This window comes from Pezoporus flaviventris, unplaced genomic scaffold (genome assembly GCF_033815535.1).
Source record: "Pezoporus flaviventris isolate CSIRO_AGI_PZ_B2104156 unplaced genomic scaffold, CSIRO_AGI_Pfla_v1 ptg000070l, whole genome shotgun sequence".
Taxonomy (NCBI): domain Eukaryota; kingdom Metazoa; phylum Chordata; class Aves; order Psittaciformes; family Psittacidae; genus Pezoporus; species Pezoporus flaviventris.
Window position 1 is genome coordinate 4,173,079 of NW_026892618.1, and position 24,816 is coordinate 4,197,894.

General features: G+C 38.2%; 1 protein-coding gene across 4 annotated transcripts; it reads left to right on the top strand.

Annotated features, from left to right (window-relative positions):
* Positions 1 to 4,549: 4,549 nt before the first annotated feature.
* Positions 4,550 to 24,224, top strand: LOC133278913 (centrosomal protein of 83 kDa-like). 4 transcript variants are annotated; one of them, XM_061472154.1, is made up of 15 exons: positions 4,568 to 5,124; positions 5,449 to 5,599; positions 6,752 to 6,844; positions 7,135 to 7,266; positions 10,821 to 11,072; positions 12,160 to 12,291; positions 15,184 to 15,298; positions 16,470 to 16,614; positions 16,748 to 16,897; positions 17,589 to 17,664; positions 18,771 to 18,928; positions 21,458 to 21,587; positions 22,406 to 22,509; positions 23,154 to 23,334; positions 24,019 to 24,224. In XM_061472154.1, the coding sequence occupies exons 1-15, from the start codon at positions 4,985 to 4,987 to the stop codon at positions 24,190 to 24,192; spliced, it is 2,133 nt and encodes a 710-aa protein (XP_061328138.1). In that variant the 5' UTR covers positions 4,568 to 4,984; the 3' UTR covers positions 24,193 to 24,224. The 4 variants fall into 4 exon arrangements, with proteins under 4 accessions (XP_061328140.1, XP_061328141.1, XP_061328138.1 ...); XM_061472155.1 differs by lacking the exon at positions 10,821 to 11,072 and having other exon boundaries at positions 4,569 to 5,124; XM_061472156.1 differs by lacking the exons at positions 16,470 to 16,614; positions 16,748 to 16,897; positions 17,589 to 17,664; ... (2 more) ...; positions 23,154 to 23,334; positions 24,019 to 24,224 and having other exon boundaries at positions 4,550 to 5,124; positions 18,771 to 18,913.
* Positions 24,225 to 24,816: the final 592 nt, after the last annotated feature.

A 24,816-nucleotide genomic window follows, 5' to 3' on the forward strand; every position in this document is an offset into this window, starting at 1 on the left:
ACCCTTTTTGGATCAATGTGAAAAACATGGAGGCAAAAATAAAGCAACATGATTTCCACCATCTTGAGTCATCCTTTTAGAATAAGATTACACACTGGAAATGATCACATAGAAACTGCACTCTTATTCACCAAATCAGCCGGCAAGAGACAGCCAACCCTGCCGATTTTAGTTAAATAATTTTAAATTTTGCAATCTTTTGCTATGTCTCCCCCACAGCTCATGCTGAGTGACCTAGATTCCTGATGTCATGTTTCTCATGGATATCAATAGTTTTCCAATCTCTTATAGCTGTATAACCCTGATGTAAATAGACACTAATAGAAGCAAAGAGTCTGGGCCATGCTACCATTCCTGTTAATGAAGCTGTAAAAGGGAGGAAGACTTCTGTTTGACCTTAGTTACCATTAATATTGTTACAGCTGATAGTGGAAAAAAAATATTTTAAAATGAGCAAATTTGATGCAGAATTAAGATTGATACCGAACTAAGCAAATTCTATACAGAACCAAGAATCAGGCATGCAGCTTCATCATTCTTTTAAAAGAAGTTTTTCGTTGTAAAGCCATGTAGAACTACAGCTTTTTTTTTTTCTTTCCATCAAATCCATTTTGCATCAAAATTAAATTTTAGTTCATCTTGGAAGGCGAGCTTTTAGGTTATTGTAATGTTACCTACTTTAGTATAGGTGTACATTGGTATAGACTGAATACTGTTATTTCACTTCCAGTATTGTAAATATATAGACCGCAAGCACATCATGCCTGTATAACTGTATAGCAACATCAGTCTGCACAGTCAGACTTCAGTGAATACTAAAGCCCCATCATTCATTGTAGCTGTGGAAATGACTGTAGTACGTTTTAGACCCCTTCTTATTAACTGAGCTTACAGCCACCTCTAGAGGAGCCAACGGCAATTGCCATCTCCAGACCTTGATAAAACTACTGGTCAGACTTAACACTTGGATTCTTTTCTCATTTTCCTTGAGGATGTGTGTGTCATCAGTAATACCCACCTTCTAATATACTACTTGAAGACAATTTTAATCATAGAATCATAGGGTAGTTTGGGTTGGAAGGGAGTCCTTATTAAAGGATTGTTAATTTTATTAGGAGTGTCAGTACTCATCTGGATCAATCTCCCACTTTAGCCAGAGACTTTAAGGAGAAATTGAAGACATCTACGAGAAGATAACGTTTACGGCATCCTAACTGCTCCCACCAGCTGATTTCTGTCAGAAAACAGCAAACACTGCCAGGAAAGCCTGGAATGTGTTTCTGTTTATACTTGGCTACGTAAGCCTGAGTGCTCACCTCGGTATTGGCCACTGGACAACAGCGATTTAGTACCGCTGAATACACCATAATGCATACTTTTTTTTACCCCAGATACCTATTACCATGAATTGCTGTGAGCTGCAGGTCCGGCCTTTTCCCCTCCTTCTGAAGCGGAACTGCAAGGACCAGCACACCACTTGGGTGCAGACGCTTGAAGCCGCTATACACAGCGGAACAAGCCCGGCACTTTAAACAGACACCCCACGCTGAGCAGAAGGGTGTTGTTCCGGTACACCGGCCCACCAGCAGCCCTCCTCACCACAACGCCGCAGCCACCGTTGGCGCCCTCGGGGCGGGGCCAGCCCGCTGGTGCCGTTTCCCCAGCAACACTGCCCCGTCCTCCGCCGCCTCCCATGATGCTCCGCGCCCCGCGAGACCCTGGTAGGCGGAGGGCCCGGCGGGAGGAGAGGGGCCATTTTTAAACTGTTCGGTGTGGTGGCGGCCGCTGCTGTGGACTGGGCGGGCTGCGGCGTGAGGGGAGGTTGAGAGGGGTGCGCGGGCTTTGGCCGGCCTGACTGGGGCTTCATTTCGTGGCCTACGGGCTGGGAGGCCCTCCAGCCCTTGCTCCGGCCCTTGCTCGCTCTCTCGTCTTCTCGACCGTTAGCTGCAGAGTAGAAGGCTGTAGAGATAGGTAGAGAGATCGCAGGGAGCGATCGTCTTTGTCTTGTGTTCCGTGTGGTGGTAACGGCGTGCTGCCGCCTCTGTTGGCTGGCCGTGGGGTGGTGGGTTTGGGGATCGCCAGGCGCAAGGTCAGGGGTAGGAAGCGCCCGCTCGCTGCCAGGCTTCCAAATGTTTACATTTGTGTGCTTTCTTTTCCACCAGCTACGTTCAGCCGTGTGCAGTTTGAGGAGAATGATTATTTTTCTGCACTTTTTCCTCTGACCATGCTCCTACGTCCGTAAGTCATAGGAAAATCAGTGATAAAAATGTCATGGTGACATACAGCTCTTGTGGCCTCTCACATGCTCTTTGCCCACATACCATAAGATACATATAATCATATATCCAGGAGGTATAGAATACGTATGCTAACAGGAGACCTCTGCTGTGTCTGAGCATCTCTCTTTTTAACACAATATGAAGGGGAAGTGATTTTTCAGAAGAGCTTTTTGGTTGTAGACTATAGAACAGTTTGTATCAAGCAGTCATCTGTAGGCCCAACTAAGATTCTAGCGAGCAAAGCTTTCTCGTGTGTTTGAAGGTCCCTTGTCAGGAAAAAACAGCGGAAAACATGCATGACATATGTAGAGTAGCTGTTCTTGAGTACAGCTAGATTTACCAGGTGTTGCTCCCCTGTAACATTTCAGCTTCTTCAGTAACAGCTGTCAGTTTGACTTAATAGTGTATGTGGCTAAAGGAAAAATCCTAACCCTGAGCTAAGATACAACCTTGTTTGTTGCTTTTCTCCTAATAATTAACTGTATCTCTTAGTGTAAGAGAAATTGAAAGGGTGATTAATGCTGCGTGCCATGTGTAGGGAAGGACACTTAAATAATGTACGCTTAATTATTATCAGAATGTGTACTTTGAACAGTGTTGTGGAGAAAATGATAGTTTGAATAAGATTTATGTCTTCTGTATTACAGAAGTCATACAGATGTTCTTCAAAATTTCTTAAAGGTATTAAGTGTTTATTTTCACTGGATTCTCTTCAGCAATATCTGAGCAGTATCCAGATTATGGAACTTCCTATAATAAAGGTTTTCATGGTTATCTTTGATACTTTTTCACCTCTGTATTTTTTTAATTTGATTACTTTGGCTGTTGCAAGTTGCTGATGGTGGATTAGTAGAATATGGACTGTTAAAGAAATGAGAGGTATGCTGTCATATTTCTCAAATGATATATTGTCTTGTTTTGGCTTTTATTCACTTGATGTTCATGGGAAGTCTGATCTCTCATGAGTGTCTTGCATAGTTTTTTAAGGTAGGATTTGTTTCACTTAACTTTGACTGTCTAAAAACTAGGTGTCTACTTCAAGGCTGTATTTTTGTGAGCTCATGATGAGACAACGCTGTGCTCCCTAAAGGAGATAGCTTTGTTCCTCCTTCGGCCTATTTGCTTGGCTCTTTGTTCTTTCCTCCTACCCAGTACCAGCTACCTGCTTTCACTGATGATGTAGCTTGTTGGATGCTTCCATGAGCTAGTGTGACTCGCTGACCTCACAGGAAAACCATTGAGTGTTTTCTGTTTGTGTTGGCTTCTTGAGTTAAATCATTTCATGGAAGGGTCTGATGAATAATAAATCTAGGAGTGGGGAGGAAGAAGGGAGGAGCGGAACCTCACCTTTGAGGTGACAGTGAGCTCTTGTATTGGATTACACTTTCATTAGTGCATTATCTAAGTCTTATTGTAGACCCTTAAGCAGGGATGAGAAGGGGTAGTGTTTGAAGAGCTCACTTTCATGAGCCTGTGCTGCTTGTGAGTGTCTCACAAGATTTAAAGAGTGGAATGGAAGAAAACATTTTATGTTCAAGTGTATATGTAAAGAAGATGATGTATTTGCGGTGGTGCTGGAGATCTAACAATTTTCCTGAGTTTTACTTTGTACAGAATTGCACTTTGTAACTTTGAATTACACTTTGTACACTGCAACCATGGCGTTCTTAGGCATCAGTCCTGCTATGCCAAAAGCTAAAATGGCAGTGGAGTTAGTTTCAAAGCTTTTTAATTTCCCTAAAACTCAGTTACAGTCCTCGCTCTCCTAGATCCTTTAGAAGTGTCAGTAATGATCAGATTAATGTATCTTGCTTCTGATACTGAAAAGAACTAATGAGGCTTGTTAGAATACTTCCTCATTTCTTGGCATCTGTCGATTTGCAGCTTTCTCACACCAATCTGATATTATCACATTTAGCAAAACTCTTTCTGGAAAGGTCACAAGAAACCACAAGAAAACAAGGAAGTGACATGTATTAATGACATATTTCAGGGCTGAATTTTGGGCTGGTATCTTCCAGACTGTGAAACCTTAACTCTTCTCCAGGGAGGGCTTGATAAGAATTCAACAGTGAGAATGATCTCCTCTTCTTCCAACTGAAATGATGGTATTGAGTAGTACCATCATTTCAGTTGGAAGACGAATGTATTGTATGTGCAAATGAATGTACTGAGTAGTACAACTTGTTAGGATAGTGTGACAGACTGTGACTTGTAATCAGTAGTAGTAAAAGCACTATGTGTCTGATGTCTTTGGCCTTTGCTTGAGCTCTGATTAACAAGGTATAATTAGGGCGTTACTAGCATTGCAGTTTGATTCTCAGTGTACAGCATAAGGAAGAATAACATTCCATGTAATCTGTTAGATAGAAGTGCTTGTGCTTATTTTGTATTGACTTCAGTATTATCCATGTTATTCATGTCCCTGGTAGGGACTAGGCAGAACGAGCAGAGTTGCCCTTTCGGTAAAGGTCTCTAACCTGAGTTACAGCACAGCCAGGAGTCTCCTGTACTTGAAAGCAAAAGTGGTGTGTGAAATCTTTGAGCAGTGAATGTACTTGACTGCTAATTACGTGTCCTTGTATTTCATCAGGTGACTTGATCTTCTGGGATAACAGCAGAAAAAGTGGATGGCATTGTAGATTGGTTATAAGTTAATTTCAATTTTGTCTTCTCCATACTCATCGTGAACAGTCAATCATAAAATGGAGGTGTTGGGTAGTCTTCTTCCTCCTATGGCTGGGATTGATGATACTGCTGATTTACAAAAACTTCTGATTGATGAAAGAATGCGATGTGAATCCTATAAAGTAAATTATCAAAACGTGAAGGCAGAAAATCTAAGGTAATTTAAACAGGTTTCTTAATCTCAGTTATTAATATGTGGGAGGGATTTGTGCCTGCATGCGTTAGCTATTTCTGTATTTAAGTACAAAATGTTGTTCATATTAGAGAATAAACAGTTCAGAATACCTCAGGACATTGCAGATTACATTTCTGCAATACTTGTTATGCTTGTAAATATGGGATACCTTTTCAGTATTACAGGAAGAGGGTATTAATAGTTTAGTTCTAACTTGCTGTGTTTGCTTCTGCATGTGATTTTTTTTTGAGCTTTAAGATCTAATTTTAGAGAGTAGATGTAAAATAAATTGTTTTTATCTTGCAGATTACAGGAGGAATATACAAAATCACAAGATGAACTGAAGCGACTGTTAGCTGAAAAGCAGACTGTACACGAGAAAATTCAGCAGCTTTTTTCTGAATATCAAGAGGAGTTGCTGGGTAAAACACGAGAGCTGGAAAACCTGAAGATGCAGGTGAGATAATTTACTATCAGGACCTTATATGGTATTAGGCCCTGTAATAGGGCCATGTGTATGTTTCTGTTTATGTAACATGTATATATACCTAGCTTGAATATAGTTCAGATGTTTTGAAATCCACCCAACCAGAGTAATGTTTCTTCTTTAGGGTGACTGACTATGGGTTGAAATTATTGTTTCCTAGTTTAACAGAGTCTTCCAAATTCTCATGTTATGTCCTATGTTAACAGCAAGACTTTTCAGTCTCTGTGCATGCTCCCCTGTTATGGGGAGAATCATCGCTTTCTTTATCTTGAAAAAAATGCCAACAAACCAACAAACATAGAAACAAGCAAAAACCCCAGAATCTTTAGGTAACTTGGGTGACACTTTGTGTAACTGCTTTTTTCCTTAAACTAATACACAGACATTTCTAAGAACATCTCTAGTGTTCTTAGAAAACAAATTCAGCATCTAACAAAGGATCCCAGACTCTGACTGGAGGATATATGCCCTGCTACTATAACTAGAATTAATTTTCAGGGACTTCAAGGTACAAGTGGAAGGAAAGAAGAATAAATGGAATATGTCACAGGTTGTGGATGAGATTTTTTTTTTTAATAACAGTTTTTCTTGGTAGATAGTTTGCTGTATTAGGTATACCCAAGAAAAGTTAACAAATTACTATGTAGCATGGAGCTTAAAGCAGGGAATCTTTCCTGATCTTAGTTTCATTTCAGTCTAATATATAAGCTCCAACGGATACGTTGTATCTAATGTGTTTTACAAATAATTGGGTTGGTATTGCTCATTTTGATTCTTTGGGGTTGGTTCCCTTACTGTTTAAGTTTTCCCAAGCTCTAATTTTTTATTCCCCCACCCCTCCAGGACATAAATCTCTTGGCGATTCATCTTGACGTTTGCATTGCTTCTACCAGTAAATACTGATGTTTTAAATGCTTCTGTTATCTTCCTAGAATATTTGTAGTTTCCTAATACGTCTTTTTTTTTTCTTCTGTAACTATTACTGAAAAGTCTTTAGAAAAACAGAATATTAAGCAGGATTCCTAAAATCATATTTGAAATACTTTATTCCTGGCTATTTGTCCTATGACAGTGCAAATAAATTACTATGACTAGTTATTTATGATACTTTTCTGTCTTAAGGTGGTAACTCCTCAAAAATTAGAACTGTTAAAAGCACAAATACAGGAGGAATTAGAATCTTCTATGGCAGAACTTCGTTGGAACCTAGAAAATGTAAGTAGTATGTATTGAAATTCTATTTCTTTTAGAGTAGTGATCACCAGTTTATAGTTGTTCCTCAAACCTTAGGAAATCAGAACTGAAAGGGGAGCAAAGTATAACATTCTTTTTCTGGTATTATTGCCCCACACAGTGACTGTTGAAACCTTGGAAGAGGGAGAAGGAGGGATTCAGTTCATCAAATATAAGTTTTGAAATGATAGGAACACTGAATGGACATTTGAAGAAAATAAAGTTGAAAACATCACTGATTGATATTTTTGTGTTTTTTCTGTCTAACTTAGGAAGTGGAAAAATACAGAACAGAATATAACAAACTTCGCTATGAACATGCTTTTCTGAAGTCAGAATTTGAACATCAACAGGAAGAACATTCACGTATTTTAGAAGAGAAGAAAATACAATATGAGGCTGAGGTACATAGAAAGTTGCCGTAGCTTAAAATATATCTGATGACAAAGCTGCTTGAACACTGTGAAAATGTTGATACTTGATGGGTTGTAAGTATGAGGTCATTTCATAATGTAGTGTTTATTTCTGTTCTCTCAATTCTCAAAACACTTTAATGACTTAGCCTAAAGCTGTCTCTGTGGGTTTGTTCAGTGATGTGCCACAATATCGTTTGTGCTATTGTAAGTAAGAGTAGACTTGCCTTCTGATAAATGACAGTCAGTAGCCTTGCTTAACGTTTTTTGTAATTGCATTTTTGATGGAATTTGAGACATCATGCTAATCTGAAATTAATAAATTATCTGGACCACTGATGGAAATTTGGATTTTAAATTACTTATGTGGCAATTAATCCAGGAAGGAGGCACCAGGAGATAATGTTAATAGCAGACAAGGATACATTTTGCAACTGAGCTGGATCATGACAGTGGTAGTCAAAAAGGATATTGAAAAATTTGACTTTATTTCGGTTGTGTTAATTCTTGAATAAGCAACTCATGAATTTTCTGTTTCAGGATTGGACTTTCAAAAGTGTAGCTAAATAAATTCCCAGCTTATTTATGTTTTAAATATATACAGCAGTGTATATGATGTTGCATATGTCATAAGCATATCCATTTAAGTATTTGTCTGGGGGCATATATCCTAAAGATACCAGATTTGAATGTATTAGTCCAAACATGAGACACAAATCAAAGCAATCATCACTTTTAAAATCAATCCAAATTTGCAAATGCAGTGCATTAAAAACAGAATAGTTGTCCTTCCTGGATCTAAAACCACATACTGCTTTACAGCCTGCCTCTCTTGTGGGCTCGTTCTAGTCCTGCAGCTGATTAGCACACTTAAAGAGAATGAAACTACCTGAGCCCAGGGCAAAATATGATCGAGTTTTCTCTCTTAGACCCTTTTAAACCTTCCATGCCATTTAGCGCAAGGAGGCTACAAAACTTCTCTGGGCAACCTGTTCCAGTGTCTTACCACCCTCACAGTGAAGAATTTCTTTCCAATATGTAGTCTAAATTTACCTTCGTTCTGTTTAAAGCCGTTCCCCCTAGTTCCATCACTTCATGCCCTTGTAAAAAGTCCCTCTCCAGATTTCTTGTAGGCCCCCTGTAGGTACTGGAAGGCTGCTACAAGGTCTCCCCAGAGCCTTTTCTTCTCCAGGCTGAACAAGCTCAATTCTCTCCGCTTGTCTTTGTATGGGATGTGCAGCAGTCATTGAATCATCTTTGTGACCCTTCTCTGGACTCACTCCAACAGGTCCCCATCCTTCTTATGTCGGGGGCCACAGAGCTGAACACAATACCGCAGGTGGGGTCTCATGAGAGTGGAATAGAGGGCCAGGATCACCTCCTTTGACCTGCTGGTCACACTTCCTTTGATGCAGCCCAGGACATGGTTGGCTTTTCGGGCTGTGAGCTCACACTGCAGGCTCATGTTGAGCTTCTCACCATGAATAAGGGTTCAAACTTGAACATGGGAAGTTCAGGTCAGATATAAGGAAGAAATTCTTTACTATGAGGATGGTGAGGCACTGGCACAGGTTGCCCAGGGAAGCTGTGAATGCTACATCCCTGGCAGTGTTCAAGGCCAGATTGGGCGGAGTCTTGGGTGACATGGTCTAGTGTGTGGTGTCCCTGCCCATGGCAGGGGGGTTAGAACTAGATGATCTTAAGGTCCTTTCCAACCCTAACTATTCTGTGATTCTATGACTCTCATCTGCCAACACCGCCAAGTCCTTCTCCTCAGGGCTGCTCTCAATTAACTCTCTGCTCAGGCTGTGTTTGTGCTTGGGTTTGCCCCAACCCAAATGCAAGACTTTGCACTTGATCTTGTTGAAGTTCATGAGGTTTGTGCTGGCTTACATCTCAATCCTGTCAAGATTCCTCTGATGACATCCCTTCTCTCCAGTGTGTTGACTTCTAAAAGCACTACTGCAGATCAGAGTTTGGACTAGTCTCCAAATATCAAGAGAACTCTTTTCATACCTTACTTTCATGCTCTTTTGCCCCCAGTATTGCATTTAGTTCACATAACTCATTTTGAAACACTAGAATATATTTATACAATGTTTGTTAGCTACAGTCTCAAGATGAGTTTGTACCTTATCATACTACCTTGTACCAGAAAGACTATCTACTTACTTATCTTTGTCTGGCAGGGCCCAATCATGAGTTTAGCTATCTTGAGTTACTAGCAGATATGAGTTCCGTTGTGGCTATAGAATTGTGGAATCATAGTCTGAGTCAGAAAAGACCTCTTTCTAGTCCAACCTGCTGTTTAAAATACTGAAGTATAATGAGATCGGGTTGCCCAGGGCCCTGTCCAGTTGTGTCTTGAATATTTGCAAGGATGGAGATTCCACGACCTTTCTGGGAAAACTATCCCAGAAAGTTAAACATTTTTAATAGAAAAGCTACTTAACCATTTTCAGGGTAAATGCTTTTCCTAATATCTAATGGGCATTTCACATGTTCTAGCTTGTATCTGTTGCCTCTCTTCCCATCACAATGCATCTCCTTCTCTTCTCTGAGCTTGGAATAGCAGTTCTGCTTCCCAGGACATTGACCGTTTCCCTCCAATTTGGCGTCACCCACAGGCTTGCTGAAAGTGTACTCCATCCTGTCATCCAGGTCACTAATGAGGACAGCAGCCAGTATTAGACCCTGTGCTGATCCCAGAAAGACCCCACTAGTTACAGGCAGTCAGGTGGGCTTTGCACTGCTGATCATCACTCTTTGAGCCTGGCAGCCCAGCCTTTTTCCACCCACTTTTTCATTCACTTTTCCAGCACATACCTCAGCTGGTGAGAGAGAAGGTTATGTGAGACTGTATCAAAGGCCTTGTTAAAATCAAGGTATATCAGATCCACTTCTCTCTGCTTTGTCTGCAGTGCCAGTCACCTCTTTCTAGAAAGCAGAGTAGTAGGTCAAGCATGATTTGCCCTTGGTAAACCCTGCTTTCCATCACCTTGTCTTTCATGTGTTTAGAAGTAGGTCTTAAGCGGTTTTGCCCTTTCACAGAGACTGATGTGAAGCTGACTGTCCCATAGTTGTCTGGATCCTTCTTGATCTTTTTGTTCTTCTTGATGATGGGTGTGCTGTTTGCCTCTTTCCAGTCACCAGAAATCTTCTCTGGTAGCTGTGTCTTTTCAAAAATCAGCCTTGCGATGACACCAGTGAGCTCCTTCAAATTGCTTGGATCTATTTTTGTGTATCCAGTGGATTAAATGATCCCTAGCATTTTCCTCCTCTACGCTGGGTACTCCTTTACTACCAAACTGCGAAGGAGCTCAGGGATATCTGAGGCCTGGGGACAAGCCTTATCAGTGAAAACTGAAGTAAAAAAAGTCATCTGTTGATTTTCCTACTCTTAAGAATGAAAAGAAATGTGAATGTAATTTCTTAATATTTTAAAAGCACTCTGCTGCTTTATTCAGTTGTCAACTGCTGTATTTGTTACTACCTGATATCTAACCAATGTAAAAGCTTTTCTTTTTCTGATTAACAACTCTCAGGTGGCAAAGTTGGATAAAGAAAAAGATGAACTCTGTAAACAGCTGCTTAGTGTTGATCCCACGCGAGACAGTAAACGCATGGAGGCACTCTCTAGAGAAAAGGCGCAACTGATTCAGAAAATAAAAGGCTTAGAAGCAGAATTAGAAGAACTAAGAGCAGAAAAAGACAATTGTAGGGTGCAAGCAGAAAGTGTTCAAAGAGTACAAGTCCGGCAGTTAGCTGAGATGCAGGCTATGGCAAGATCTTTGGAGGTAAGTGGGTTTTGTGGGTGTTTCTTTTTCAGATTTTGCCTTCTTGCAGAGTATGGTGACAGTAATGCTTGGCCTGATACACTATCACTGAAGTCATGATAATTTTGCCATTGAGTTCACTGTTTGAAATTGTACATTTCAGATTTAAAAACAGTCTGTAAGTACATTGAGAGTCCTGTGCTGCCAATTCAACTTTGGAAGGGTGGAGAGCTCAACTGAGAGATTCCATTGAATGATCTCCTTTCTAAACATGCAAGTGATATCGATGTTTAGTCAGTGCGATGGTCATGTCAGCACTTGGCAAGAGTTAGAAACTGATGACAATATGTTAACAATCTGCTACAGTAAATTTTTTATTCTTTTTTAAAATGTTATATGGTTCTCCCCTACTTCTTAATCCTTTCCTCATGTGTCATCATTTTTGTCTACCTTTGTCTTTCCTTTTGGCAACATGTTACTACAGTTGTTTAGTTCTTGGCTGTTTCTTTCCTTTAGAAAACTGATGTTATTTCTAGCCTGTTGTATATTTCCTAGTTTCACTTTATTCCTCATCTGTGGTCTTCAGTCATCTTGTCAGTTCTTACAATCTCTCTAAATAGTGAGTCTTCCCATGTGGATTTTTTGCACAGTTACAGATAGATGGTTTATTTTTCTTTTACTCTTTTCAGTGCTCTATACCTTTGTTACAGAATACTCTGATCACGACTTAAAAAGTGCTGTAATATTCTTAAGTTAGAGAACTTAAAAAGATCTGCTATAAATAGGTCAGTTTGGAAAAAGGAAGGTGAAATTGTAGGTTAGATTACCTTTTTGATTCTTACAAACAGAGCCTTAAGTCTCTAATACAGTAATTGCATTTTATTTCCTCTCCATGTTGTTTAATTCTTCAGTTAGTCTGTGTTAGTAAAACCAGTTGTGCCTTTTGAGTAAAATTCAGGATCCTTGTTGTATTGGAGCATATTTTAAGCAAAGATAAATATTTATGTATTATATAAAGGGTCAGTATTTTCTGAAAGCTCAGATCAGTTGAACCATTCAAGTGAACAGCAAGAGGCAAAAAATCTTACCAGTACCTCTGTTTTTCAAGACAGAAAAGAAGTCTGCTGAACTACAGATTGATCGAATTGAGAAAGAACTGCAGATGAGCCATGAACAAAACTTTCTCTTAACTACTAAACTTCACAAATCGGAACGTGAAGTCAATTCCTTAGTTACTAAAGTAAGTGCTTTTATGGTATCTGAAATCAATTTTTCATATCCTGTTATTTTTTTTCTTTTTTATATTTTACATTTAAAATAAAGTAATAATCTTTTCTGCTGTGACCTAAAATAGACTTGGAATTTTTTTCCCAGTTTCAGTTGGAAGACATAGAATATGTGACTTTACAGGAAAAACATCATCCCTAGAAGTGTCTCTAAAGGTTGAAGTTCTATTGTTATTTTATTTTCAAGATCTTTTTTCTAAAGAGAACAGGGCTTGAAGAGATGTCTTTAAGGTCCAATCAAAACCAAACCATTCTATGATTCTATGTTAGTTGTTGGGTTGACACCAGATCTTAGATGTTTTATTCTATGCTTGGGTTTTGTTGGGTTTTTTTTTGTTGAGTTGTTTTTTGTTGGTTGGTTTGTGAGTTGTTTCGTTTTGTTTTTTTTTTTTGAGATCTTAGGGAAATTTCTAGAAAAATACTGTAGGAAAAAAAAAAGGATCAGAGGCTTCAAGTTTAAGGAAAACCTGAAAGTGCTTTAGAAGCTTGATATTGCTGTTTAGAATTTCAGCATAATTAGGTTAGTGTGGATGCCAGATTCAGAATGTTACCTAGTTGCAGTGATTCCTCAGCTACACAGCTTAAAAAGGATGGATCCTTTATGCAATTTCATATGTGATTATTTCAATAAACAAGAAAAATTGAAACACTAGTGAACTGTTTTTCCTTCAACTGTTGCAGAATGCTTACATTACTTTATGTGAGTTTGAGTCACGATATTAGTCCTGATGAAATAGTTACTTGGGTAAATAGTAGCTATTTTTATACTTTTATTTATTTTACTTTTATTCTACTTTCTATCCTTTCTCCAGAGAATACTGAGAGATAAATTTTTATCACATCTGTCAGTTCCTGGTAGCAAATTTAATCCTCTGTTTTCTTACCTTCCTGGAGAGGCTTTAGTTAGATATGAAGTAACTGTAAAGCTAGGCACTTTGGCCTTGTATATGTGGCGGAATGCAGATTTATTTTAAGTTCTCTGACTTAAAGCTATCCTGCATTTTTAAATGTACATTCCAAAATGACAAAGCCATGGGCTTTGTATGGGTACAGAAGTTAGTATTGTCATAATATACCTCAAGAAAGATACAGTACAGGAAGAAAACTTTTAACTTCTACCACAGTTGTTCTTTAACAATCTCAGATTTAATTCAAAACAGGCTTTCTGGTTCACATTTATGAGTATGAGGGATTTCATTTTGGTCTTTAATCCAAAAAAGTTTTAATTTATCATAAGAATAGGTTATGCCTCTACCATTATTTAAAGCCACTTTATACAATGTGCCATACTTGTCTCATAGGAGTAATAAATAGGAGAGGAAACTTATGCTAAACATTTTTTAATCAATTGTCCATCAGAATATATGGATCATTTAAGGGCAACAAGTGGTGGGTGTTTTGTTTCACGTGGTGTTTTTCTGCTCACTTCCAGAAAGAAGAAGAGATATGTAAAATGTTGAGTGGTGTTTCTTGAAGGGAAGAAAGTAGATCCTAATTTCTATACTGACCTCCACCCCCTTCAGCGCCCACGCAAAATTATTCCTGAGTACATTGTCTTCCAGACATTGTGCCTTAAAAAAAACACCTTAAATCTTTGCAAGTTGACCTGAAATGTTCACAACTTAGTATTTAAGCAATCAAATCCACCATGTAGTTACTTAATAAGCTAGTATGTGATTCTTAATCTTTTGCCACTGTATATGCTAGCAGGTTGTAATTACATTTGTCATTGTGAATAGATTTTCATTATAAGTGCTTTCCTCTAGGTACTTAATTCTCATTGACCGTGTAATTACTGCATACAAATGCCTAAACTATAGAAAGTTTCCATGCAAGCAGTAATTTTCTTTGATTCGATGTTCTTTAAACTCCCGCTTTTATTTGGGGCCATTTTCTATGTATGTCACAGTTGTAGAGAAGTATTTGATTTGAAATGCACTTTAAAAAACTATAAAGACCTGGATTTTGAGAAAGTAGTGTGGCACCCCAGGAGGCCAGACTATAAGTAGTTACCAATTAAAATTAGTTGGGGAAGCAGTCGATAATACGGTTTTGCATATCACTGTTTTGTTTTATTCAGGGAGGTTACATTTAATTTTGTGTAAGTTTGAGGGATCTGTAGTCAGAAGCGAAGTATGTGTAAACTAACATGCTAATGCTTGAGTTAGCAAGGCATCAGGGTCTTACGCAGTTTGGATCAGTGTCATATCAAGATATTCCCAATGAGTAGTCTTTTCAGAAATACCCAAATATTCAGAGGCTGGCTTGCAGAGTGTATAGTATTTACTCAGAAATCAAGTTTTCACAGGCACTCGTGTGCATCTGTGCATGTATCACCAAGACTTTGTGAAACAGTAACTTTTCTACACTGTAGCTTGTAATAATTGACTGGTTAAAGACGAAATACGTGTCAGTAGTTGGACAGCTTGGTTCCTGGAATGGATGTGTTTGAGCACTTTAATTTTTTTAATCAGAGAATATAGAAAATAGCATTTCAAGATGACTTAACATTCAGTAATCTTCAGTGTGTGACTTTGGAGTTAATAAAAACCTATAATAGCACTTACTATAATTTGGGGGAATCGGATCATGTCAACAGCTTTAGTGTTACAGTATCTATATCATCACCATTAAAACTTATCTCACTATTAAAAATTATCTGCAAGAGTGGGTATTCAGGATTGCCTTTAGGAAAGCAGTAGATGAAAAAAAAAATTAAGATATGTTTAAAATAAGCTGAGTCCATGATTATCTGGGAGATTTTCTTGAAAAAATTACAGTAAAGCTGTGAATATGTATATATATTTATATTTATTTTGGTTATTTCCCCCCCCCATAATTCATAGGTAGAAGAACTTAAACATTCACATAAATTGGAAGTAACAAATGTCAAACTGGAGGCAGCACGAACAAAGAGTGAAATAGAAAAAGAGAGAAACAAGATTCAAAGTGAAATGGATGGTAAAACATGCAATTATTTTCTAATTATTTCTTTTGTAACTTCTAGGTAGAATACTACAGTTATTTTCCTCCAAACATTCCCCAGTAACCTTTGCCTTCTAGTTCTGGTCTATATAACCAGGAGTCGTTGCATGTCTTGGCTTATTTGCCAGTGAACACGGGTGCCTTGTTCACCAGTTTTTAATTTACATCTTATGTCCCAGCCTATAGATTCATCATTCTAGAATTGCCCCATTTGGTAATATGAGTGGATTAAAATGTGAGATCTGTTGTAGCCAGGTTACTACAGTTTCACTGGTAAGCAATTACTGTGTCCCATAAACTTTTACATAAAAGGAAAACTTTCTTGCTTGACCTTTTTGTAGCTATTGTGGAACGCTTTTTTAATCTATCCAGACACAGCTGCTTAACAGAAATTGCTTTAGGGTTTAAATCTATAATAATCATAGAATCATAGAATAGTTCGGGTTGGAAGGGACCTTAAGATCATGTAGTTCCAACCCCCCTGACATGGCCAGGGACATCACACACTGAACCATGTCACCCAAGACATGGTCCAACCTGGCCTTGAAGACTGCCAGGGATGGAGCATTATCTTCACAGTAAAGAGCTTCTTCCTTATATCTGACCTGAACTTCCCCTGTTAAAGTTTGAACTCATTACCTCTTGTCCTATCACTACAGTCCCTGATGAAGAGTCCCTCCCCAGCATCCCAATAGCCCTCCTTCAGATACTGGAAGGCTGCTATGAGGTCTCCACACAGCCTTCTCTTCTCTAGGCTGAACAGCCCCAACTTTCTCAGCCTATCTCCATACGGGAGGTGCTCCAGCCCCCTGATCATCCTTGTGGCCCTCCTCTGGACTTGTTCGAACAGTTCCATGTCCTTTTTATGGTGAGGACACCAGAACTGTACATAGTACTCCAAGTGTGTTAAAATAATAAACCCTCATAGGCAGAGATTACTCCTCAAAAGTTTTCAAAATGTTGCTGTTATACTAAGAAAGGCTATGTCTTTCTGTTTTCATTGGATTTTTCCCCTGTTCTTTCATTCCATCATGTGAATTGTGATTTTTAGCTCCCTTTTATCAACTTATAAAACTATTTTAATACTGAACTTCATCAGGTTGATATTCATAATTACATTTTAACCTTTTCTGAATGTATAATGCAGGATTGCTGTCAGACATGGAAATTCTCAAGGCAGCTGTTGAACATCATAAGGAGCTTTTAGTAGAAAAGGATCGGGAGCTAATTCGTAAAGTGCAAGCTGCCAAAGAGGAAGTTTCTGAAAAAATTGCAGTCTTACAGGATGAAAAGTATGTTTGTTGATTTACTGCTCACCTTCTAACAGAAGAGTGTTTTGAGTAACTTCTTAAAATGTTGCTTTTGGCAACTAAACACTTTGTCATTTTGTCATGATTCTTGTGTGTGTGTTGAATGATGTCTCAGGTTAGAACTTCAGAACAAATTAGCTGATCTAGAGAAGATGAAACTGGAACAAGATACTTTGAGACAGTCTGAAAAAGATCAGTATGAAGAGAAACTACGTTTGTTACAGGTGGCAGAAGAATCTAGCAAGAAGGAACTTCAGCGTTTGCGGTAGAGTGGCTTTTCTAACTTTCAACATAAATTTCTTAAGTTTCCCCCTTATTTGTTTATAGGAGTCAGTGTAAAAGTTTGTTATTCATAGATACACAAATGTTCATTATGTTAAACAACATTATATTTTGCATTGTATAAAAAGGGGGCAGAATTAAAAAATGCTCTGTTTAAAAAAAAAAACAAGAAACCAACAACCCCCAAACATTTTTCATCCAAACCTTTAATGATTATAATTTACTGAACATTTTTAAGACATAATTTTGCAATATTCATGTTTGATTAAATTGGGTCCATGTAATGCTGGGGCTATGCCAGCAGCCAAGAGTAAACCATTTATCTTTCCACAGTGGCACCATATCAGCAATTGGCAAATTGTGATCTTAATATGATACCTCTTTGAGTTTGTTATTATAGTTCTTGGTGAAGTCATTATCGATCTTCATAAAAATACTGTAGTATAAGATAAAATGAGCAAAAGCCATACTCCAAAAAGCAAACAAAGAAATGTATTTGTTACTCCTGTATGAATTCTAATAATCAATCAAAATACATTTTAAATCATTGCTTAGTTACATATTTAACAGCCTTTCAAATTATGGAACATGTTCTGTTGTCAGGCTGATTTGTCCTAACTTCTAACATCTATATTTTGATTAGATGAAAATAAGGATGTCTTGTACAATTTTAGATTAAAAATTCAACAGCAAGCTATTCAGACAGAGGAGTTGGAAGAAAAGAAAAAAGAAAACGCTGATCTGGAAGAAGTAAGGTCTTACTACATTGTAGTGTTTGATAGAGAAAAAGAATTTTTTCTGCAATCACCATGCCCAGCATGTGACGATTAGATTGTATTTTTAAGGCTTTTTTTTTTTTTTCTGAGGGACAAAACACATAAAACAGGTGCTTCAAACAAAAGTATTCAGAAATCAGTCATGCTTTCCTAGATCTTTATAAATGAATTACAGCTATTTGCTTGATTTGTTTTGTGGGTACCAAGGATTTCAAAGCTGAATGTTTATAGAGTATATATTGAATACGGTTATGGACTATTTAACTGGAGATTCAGTTTCAATGGAAACTTATAAATTGTTTCTAGGTAATGCTTTGCATTTACACTGCATCTCTCATCTGAGGTTCTTAAAGTGCTTAACAGATGTTTCATAAATGAATAAACTAGTGTAAAGAGGTACATTTCTATTGCAAAGTGAATTGATGGCAGTGTTGAAAATAAAACTTAATTTTCTTTTAACTCCTGCTCACCCATGATGTTATTTAATAGGTAAGAACATTGCATCAAAGGTGCATCAAAGTATTCTGCAAGCTGTGTGCACTTGAAATTCCAGGCAATATTTTTTTCTCTACAAATCAGAAATTAGCGTATGAGTATCTATGTGGGGAGAGGCAAAGGAAAGGGAAATTACCCTTTCTACGTGCTGACTGCAGAGGCTGGACTTTTCAGGCTCTATACTTGTTTTTGTGAACAGCCAAGGCTGGCTGTAACACATCGAGATAGAAGAGTCTGCATAGCTCCAAAGCACTGCTACTAAATGTGTGGTATCTAGTTCTCTTCAGTCCTGGGGCTTAATGTTGGATTTCTGAAGTTCTGGGGGACACATCAATGACTGAAGACTCCTGTCTCCCTTTCTCATTTTAACTACAAGAGAAAACCTTCTTTATCTAGTAGTGATATACTGTAATGCTTTTGGAGAAGCTGTTGAGTAAGGAGATAAGGAACAAATAAGAAAGGTTTATGAAAAGCTAATGCAGTCATTTGGTGTCTGTGTTTTGATTTATCTCAGTATCTCAAAATTAATTGCTAGTTATTTGCATACCTTCTCAAATGGAAAAAATTCTGTTATTTTTTTTGTAGCAAATTCATGACATGCAACTCCAGATTGCCTCACTTTCTCAATCGGAAAAGAATTTGCTGGAGTCTAATCAGAAGCTGCAGGAAAAAACAGAGATACTGAAACAAGAATGTCGACATGCAAGGAATCAGGCTGAAAAAGCTCAACTAGAAGCAGAGAAGTAGTATTTTGTTTTCTTCCTTTTGGCTTTACTTTTCATACTGCTTGTGTTCCTTTCATATGGATTACCTAGCTATTGATTGTAGATTTTTAATAAAGCCAGAAGTTAAAAATGAGCAGCAAATAGCAGGCAGTTATAATAAATGGCTATACATTCTGATATGCAGTATGTGTAATAGCTTGGCTTGTTGTAACTTCAAAAATCGTAGAATCATAGAATGGTTATGGTTGGAAAGGACCTTAAGATTATGGAGTTCCAACCCCCCTGCCATGGCATCCACTTCTGCAAGCCACCATGGAAGTAATAACAAAATAGGAGTGTGTTTCCAGTTATGTCTATACAATTAATTATTGAATAGTGAAATACACTATTTGGATAAAATGAAATCCTATTTCTACTGAAATGAATGTCAAACTTACATTAGTTTAAATGGATCTAGAGTTTCACACACAGTTCTTTTAAGAATGTTTAAGCATTAAGAGTGAATAAAGCATTTAAGCATTGTATTTTGCTTTGGTAGGTTTCAGGAACCCAGTCTGTATGTGTGTGTATTTATATAGCCAAATATATGTTTTTAGCTTGTTTTGGATTATTGTGTGGTGGGTTTTTAAAAAAGTCAGCATCCCAGTTAAATAGAAAACTTCCAAAAGATATAATGGGATATTTTTTGTTTTAACTTCTCTTTTTGCTACAAATTGGTACTGTAATTGCTTTGTTGTCTTTAGCTTAAGTAGTGCTTTTCAGTTTAACATTTGAAGAAATTACTGCATTGGGACTGCAGGCTATGTTCAGTTGTCAGTAGGATGTTAAATACTTTGGATGCTTACTTTAGGGTGGTGTATTCCCACTTTGAGTGAGATTTTTCACTGTTACTTGAGTGAGACTAACAATATCATTTAGATATTTATGTGCTGTAGACCAGCCAGGAGTAGGTTTTCCGTGAAAGGCAGTGGAAGAAGCTTTGCAGTCCTCAGAGATCCTTGTATAAGCAGGCAGATAACGGAGATGCACCAAGGCTGATGCTTTTAGCCTGTGAGCCATGGGACATATTTCCATTCTTTTTCTGACTCTGTGGTGATAGGACTTCCTTCCTCAGGTCAGTAATTCTTATAAACTTGAACTCCAAGAGTTAAGTGGCACCAAAGCAACTTGTCTTAAAGAGGAAGTGAAATAAAGACCAAAAGATAAGAAAGCCTAAGATAAAGTTTCAGATAAATAAAATAATGCCAGATGGGCTGAAAGCAGGTAAAGCAGCTGCCTGACCATGTCAGTCTTAGGCTTGGAAATGAAAACATGAAATGAGAAAAAGGGCTGAAGGCAAACAGATTGCTACAGATCGGAGACTAGCTCAATCAGGCACTTGTGAAACATTTCAGGAACAGTGATAGTAGCATTTAGAAAAACAAAACAACCCAACTGGTGGCATTTGACCACTGTCTCCACTGAAATTCTTTTACTAGTAAGCAGTGCTTTTTGACAAAGCTCTTTGGCTCCTGGGTAGTAGATAGTTATTAACAGTCAACAGCAAGGTACAAACCACACTGCGTCTCCTGAAAGAACTGTAACAGGTACCAGGTGGGTCAGGATCCAAGTCCTAAGAATGGATGATGACTAATACTTTTTAGCTATGGGGAAGGGAAAGGCTGTCTGCTGAGAAATTGATGGAGATTCATTCAGAGTCCCTGTAGGGAAACTGCACTGCCCCAGGACTGGAGTAGTAAGGATTCACTGATTCTAAACCTTGAACTGCATTTCTTAAAAACTGCTGCACAGAATCTCACTTTTTTTTTTTTTAATCATATAGTTAAATATGCTGTTAGTTTACTTTGACCCACAATGCAGATAACCCAAACACAGCAGCAGAGAGAAACTGGCTCATTTCCTATCCACTGCTAGGGAACACAGCCTAATTTTAGTATGTTTTAACTATGCAAGGGCCTAACCAAATAACATATGCTGCTAGTGGTGTGTTTTCAGTTGGAGTGTTGTCTGAGAACCATATTGCTGTGAGCTTACTGCTGTGTTGGTGTTTGTTCTAGTTGGGAGTACATACAGTCAAGCTTGTACTTCTCTGTTTCAAAGGCATAGTAGTCTGCATAGGGCAGCAACACATTCTTTTATATCTTACCTCCCGAACAGAGAAGGTAGTTGTCAGCACTTCTGACAAGTGATGTTTGGCATAGGTGTCTGCTCTTATGTTCCAGTGGGATTGTTTTATCCAAATTCAGGAATTTTCTGCTGTCAGTTTGGCAGCATGCCGAACCAACAAGCAGCCAACGGTTAACTTGCTTCTTGGAATTGCTTTTCAAAATTTGCCTTATGGTTGGACAAAACCTAAGATGATGTTAATGCATCAGTTTGAATGGCAGTAGTCACACTTCTATTGTTACCACCATAAAATTTAAATGAGATCCTTCAAGTATATAAAGGTAGGAAAAGATACATCTATTTTAAGAGTTTTAAGGCATTAATCAAATGCATTGCTCTGTCTATATAACCTCTTAATTTTTTAACTTGATTTTTCCAAAGGACTTTCGAATACAAACGAATGGAATGGCTGGAGGAGAAGCACCTGCTTACTCAGCGAGTGACAGAGAAAGAAGAGAAATACAACCAAATGAAGAACAAGTTATGTCGAGCTGCTGTTGCTCAGAAAAAGGCAAGTTGACTCTTCCTTCATGAATGCTCTAGCTTATGAAAAGTTCAACTTTACTTTGGCCAGCTAAAATTGTTGCAATATTAAGAGTTTATTTATAGTCTATTATATAGAATAATAAAATACATCAGGCTCTTCAAGATTAGCATAGAAATTGGTTGAAGTGATGCGCAAAAGAATATTGCAGCCAACAACTTTGTTATAATGCCATCAAGATGTTGTGACGCTCTTTTTTGTTTGCATGTGTGTGTAGGATTTTTTTAAAAGGTGGACTCCTTGAACAGCAAGGATGATATTTTGATACCAAACAAATGATGTTCTACTTTTTCTTGATGGACTATGAAAATTGTATCTCCTACACTTGCTTTAGGAAAAGCTAATTAACTGTTTATAAAAGCTCGAGATTGACTATTTTATACATTGGCCATAAACAGGTTATGGAACCTGCCAGTGGCTTTTAAGGTTGCAAACGCTTACAGTCAACAAAAAGGAAGAGGATACATTGTTTTGGTCATGTTTATACTTATTTATATGTGGTCATTTAGAGAATGAATTTTATAATTCTCAAATATAGTTAGTGCTTGTAAGTACAGCTGGTCATTGACCAATGAGTGACTGACAGCTATGGATCATTTCCCATCTCTTCTATTTCCCATCACAGGATTCAGAACTTTCAAACAGCCCAGCCCCCCCTTCTTAAGGGAGGAAAATCCTAAAAACAACCGCAGCTTGAAACGATGTACAGTGTAAATGTAATTTTTGCAGAACCTGTATCAATGTATGGAGGCATTACTTAACTGTTTGAAATATCTGTTTGACAGAGAAAGACTCTCAATGATAATAAGCAAAGGAGGATGAGAGAGAAGCTAGAACTTTTAGAAGCCAAGATAGAAGAACTAGAAAAAGAAAATCAGGTGCTAAATAGGTAATAACCTCTGCTTTTCCTTTGCTTGAAAAATTATATATGCTCAAGAGCTGAGTTATAAAGTATTTCTGAAGATACATGACATTTGGTTTACTAACTGGAATACAGTCTAATGGCATTTTAAGCACTAGAATTCTTAGAATGGAGTCCATTATGATGGGTATCTGTGAGTTTGTAAGCCAGCTGCAGGACTCTCTTCAGAAAGAGAGGAAAATGATCCGATAGATGCAGTTACAGGAATCCCTGCAGAAGAAGAAAGTGAAAAAGACATCAGAACTTCAAGGGAAACAGACCTAGCATCCTTGTTGAAATAGAACTCCTATTTTTTTTTCTTCTCTTCATTGAGCACCTATGGAGGGCTTGATTCAATAATTAATGTGGCTCCTGTGGCTCACTACTGCTATTAAAAGCTTAATTTATTCCATGTAAATTCTAATCTGTAATCTGCAGATAGCTGTAAAATATGTAGAGGGACTTCTAGATAGACATTTGGATAGAAGAATATACACAGATTTTCCACCTTCCAGTTCTAGTATGTAATTTTGCTTCATAGGATAGTGAAAAGCCAGAGTACTCATGGAGAGGTGTGTTGCTCTGTTGGGCTAATAAAGATTTTGAACGCTAAGAAATCTCTTCTTCCCTAGGCAGAATTTTTCCTCTGAAGACTATGCACGCCTCCAGAAGAGACTAAAGGACTTGCAACGTAGGCACAATGAATTCCGGAGTCTAATTCTGAATCCTAGCATACTGTCCCTCAATCCAGTTGGTACAATGTTGTCGTCTGCCTTGCCTCCTGGGCCTGAAGTGTCCTTCTCCCTTTTTCAGGTGGGGATGTATTACAAGCTGTGAAAATAATACAACAAAAGAGGGTATTTGAATAGTCCTTTATTTCCGATCTTTGCCTTTAGGAAGGAACATGTGATCTTTGAACAGAGGGAGGAACTTTGAGGAACACTTCTAGCGACGTTCCCTTCCTAGCAGTAGGAGGGAGTTTTTTAAAGATGAATGTTAGGTTACAGAATGTAAGAGACAGGCAGCTTTAACCTGGTTCTCCACACCTGGTTCTGCTCCTGAGAAGCTTCAGATGGGTCCTCCTCAGCAAGAAATACCACAGTGGTGTTCTCACACCAGTTTCATTCTTAAAAAGCAGCACTGCTGCTCTTAACACGTTGTGTGGTTAAAAAAGTTTTACTTAAGAGCTTCTGAGGGTGCAGACTATGGCTGAGGCTGACCAGGCTGATTGTACAGACTTTTGGTAACTGAGACCTCAGGTCTGTGTCCTATTCCTCTGAGAGAAGGAAGGCCTGCATACCCATTTCTTGCTGATGCTGTTCAGCATGAATATCAGAAAGATGCCCACAAAACATCGATTTAACAAATAAGGATATTTTGGACTTCACAATTTTTATTTCAAAATCATTAAGGAAAGAAAATAAAATTATTGCTCATTTTGGTCCCTTTTAAGTATGCAAAATGTAGTAGAGCTACTTTGTTGTTGTTAATTTCAAGGAGGAACAGCATCAAAGAGAGCTTTCCCTGCTTCGCAAGCGGTTGGAAGAACTAGAAACCACACAGAGAAAACAGCTGCAAGATCTTGGACCATCCAGAGAACGAGTACTGGTGGGTGCACACAGAAACAAGGTCACTGGAGAAGGCAATGCCCAGAGTGAGGACTACAAATAAAAGCAGCAAACTCTCTGTGCTGTTAGTGGTCAGTAGCTTATCTTTTGTACACATTAGTAAGAGTTTAAACTAGATGACTGCAAAGTAATGCTCTGTAAGCTCCTGTTAGAAAATACGCTGTTTGCCATACCAGTTTGCTTGTAAACATGGGAACATACCTTAAAGAGAAGTTTGCTTTCATTTCAGAGACTGCTGTTAGAACTGTTAGGTTGCCATAACACAGCTTTACTCAGAGGTCGTTCTTTTTTGTCTGTGTAATGCTAAGAGCAAGGTGCAGATATGGAAGGTGTGCCAATGTTTTGTGTGGTGAACCAAACCTACCAAAAAGAGCCACAATCTCTTCATTATACTTCACATCACTTGGTGAGATCCACTTGATGGGTTACAAAGTCCCAGCATGACTTTAAATGGTTTACTAACAGCGAAGCTGTTGAGGAGGCTTCAATAAAAGGCAATAATCATATTCCAGGCTGTAGGCTAAAGCTACACGGCCTGCTTCAACACATACTTAATCTCTAGAAATCATTAAAGCTATTGTAGCAAACAAGCTGAACGATTATAGTAAGTGCTGATGCTGTGCTGCTGGGCATGAAAGAGAGCAAGGCCTGGTTGCTGGGAGACCCA

Bases quoted from the DNA above. Each gene is read 5' to 3' on its own strand.
- LOC133278913 (XM_061472154.1), top strand. From the start codon at position 4,985: ATGGAGGTGTTGGGTAGTCTTCTTCCTCCTATGGCTGGGATTGATGAT. The intron at 5,600-6,751 runs GTGAGATAATTT...TTCTGTCTTAAG, and splicing joins TGGAAAACCTGAAGATGCAG to GTGGTAACTCCTCAAAAATT. The intron at 22,510-23,153 runs GTAATAACCTCT...CTTCTTCCCTAG, and splicing joins GAAAATCAGGTGCTAAATAG to GCAGAATTTTTCCTCTGAAG.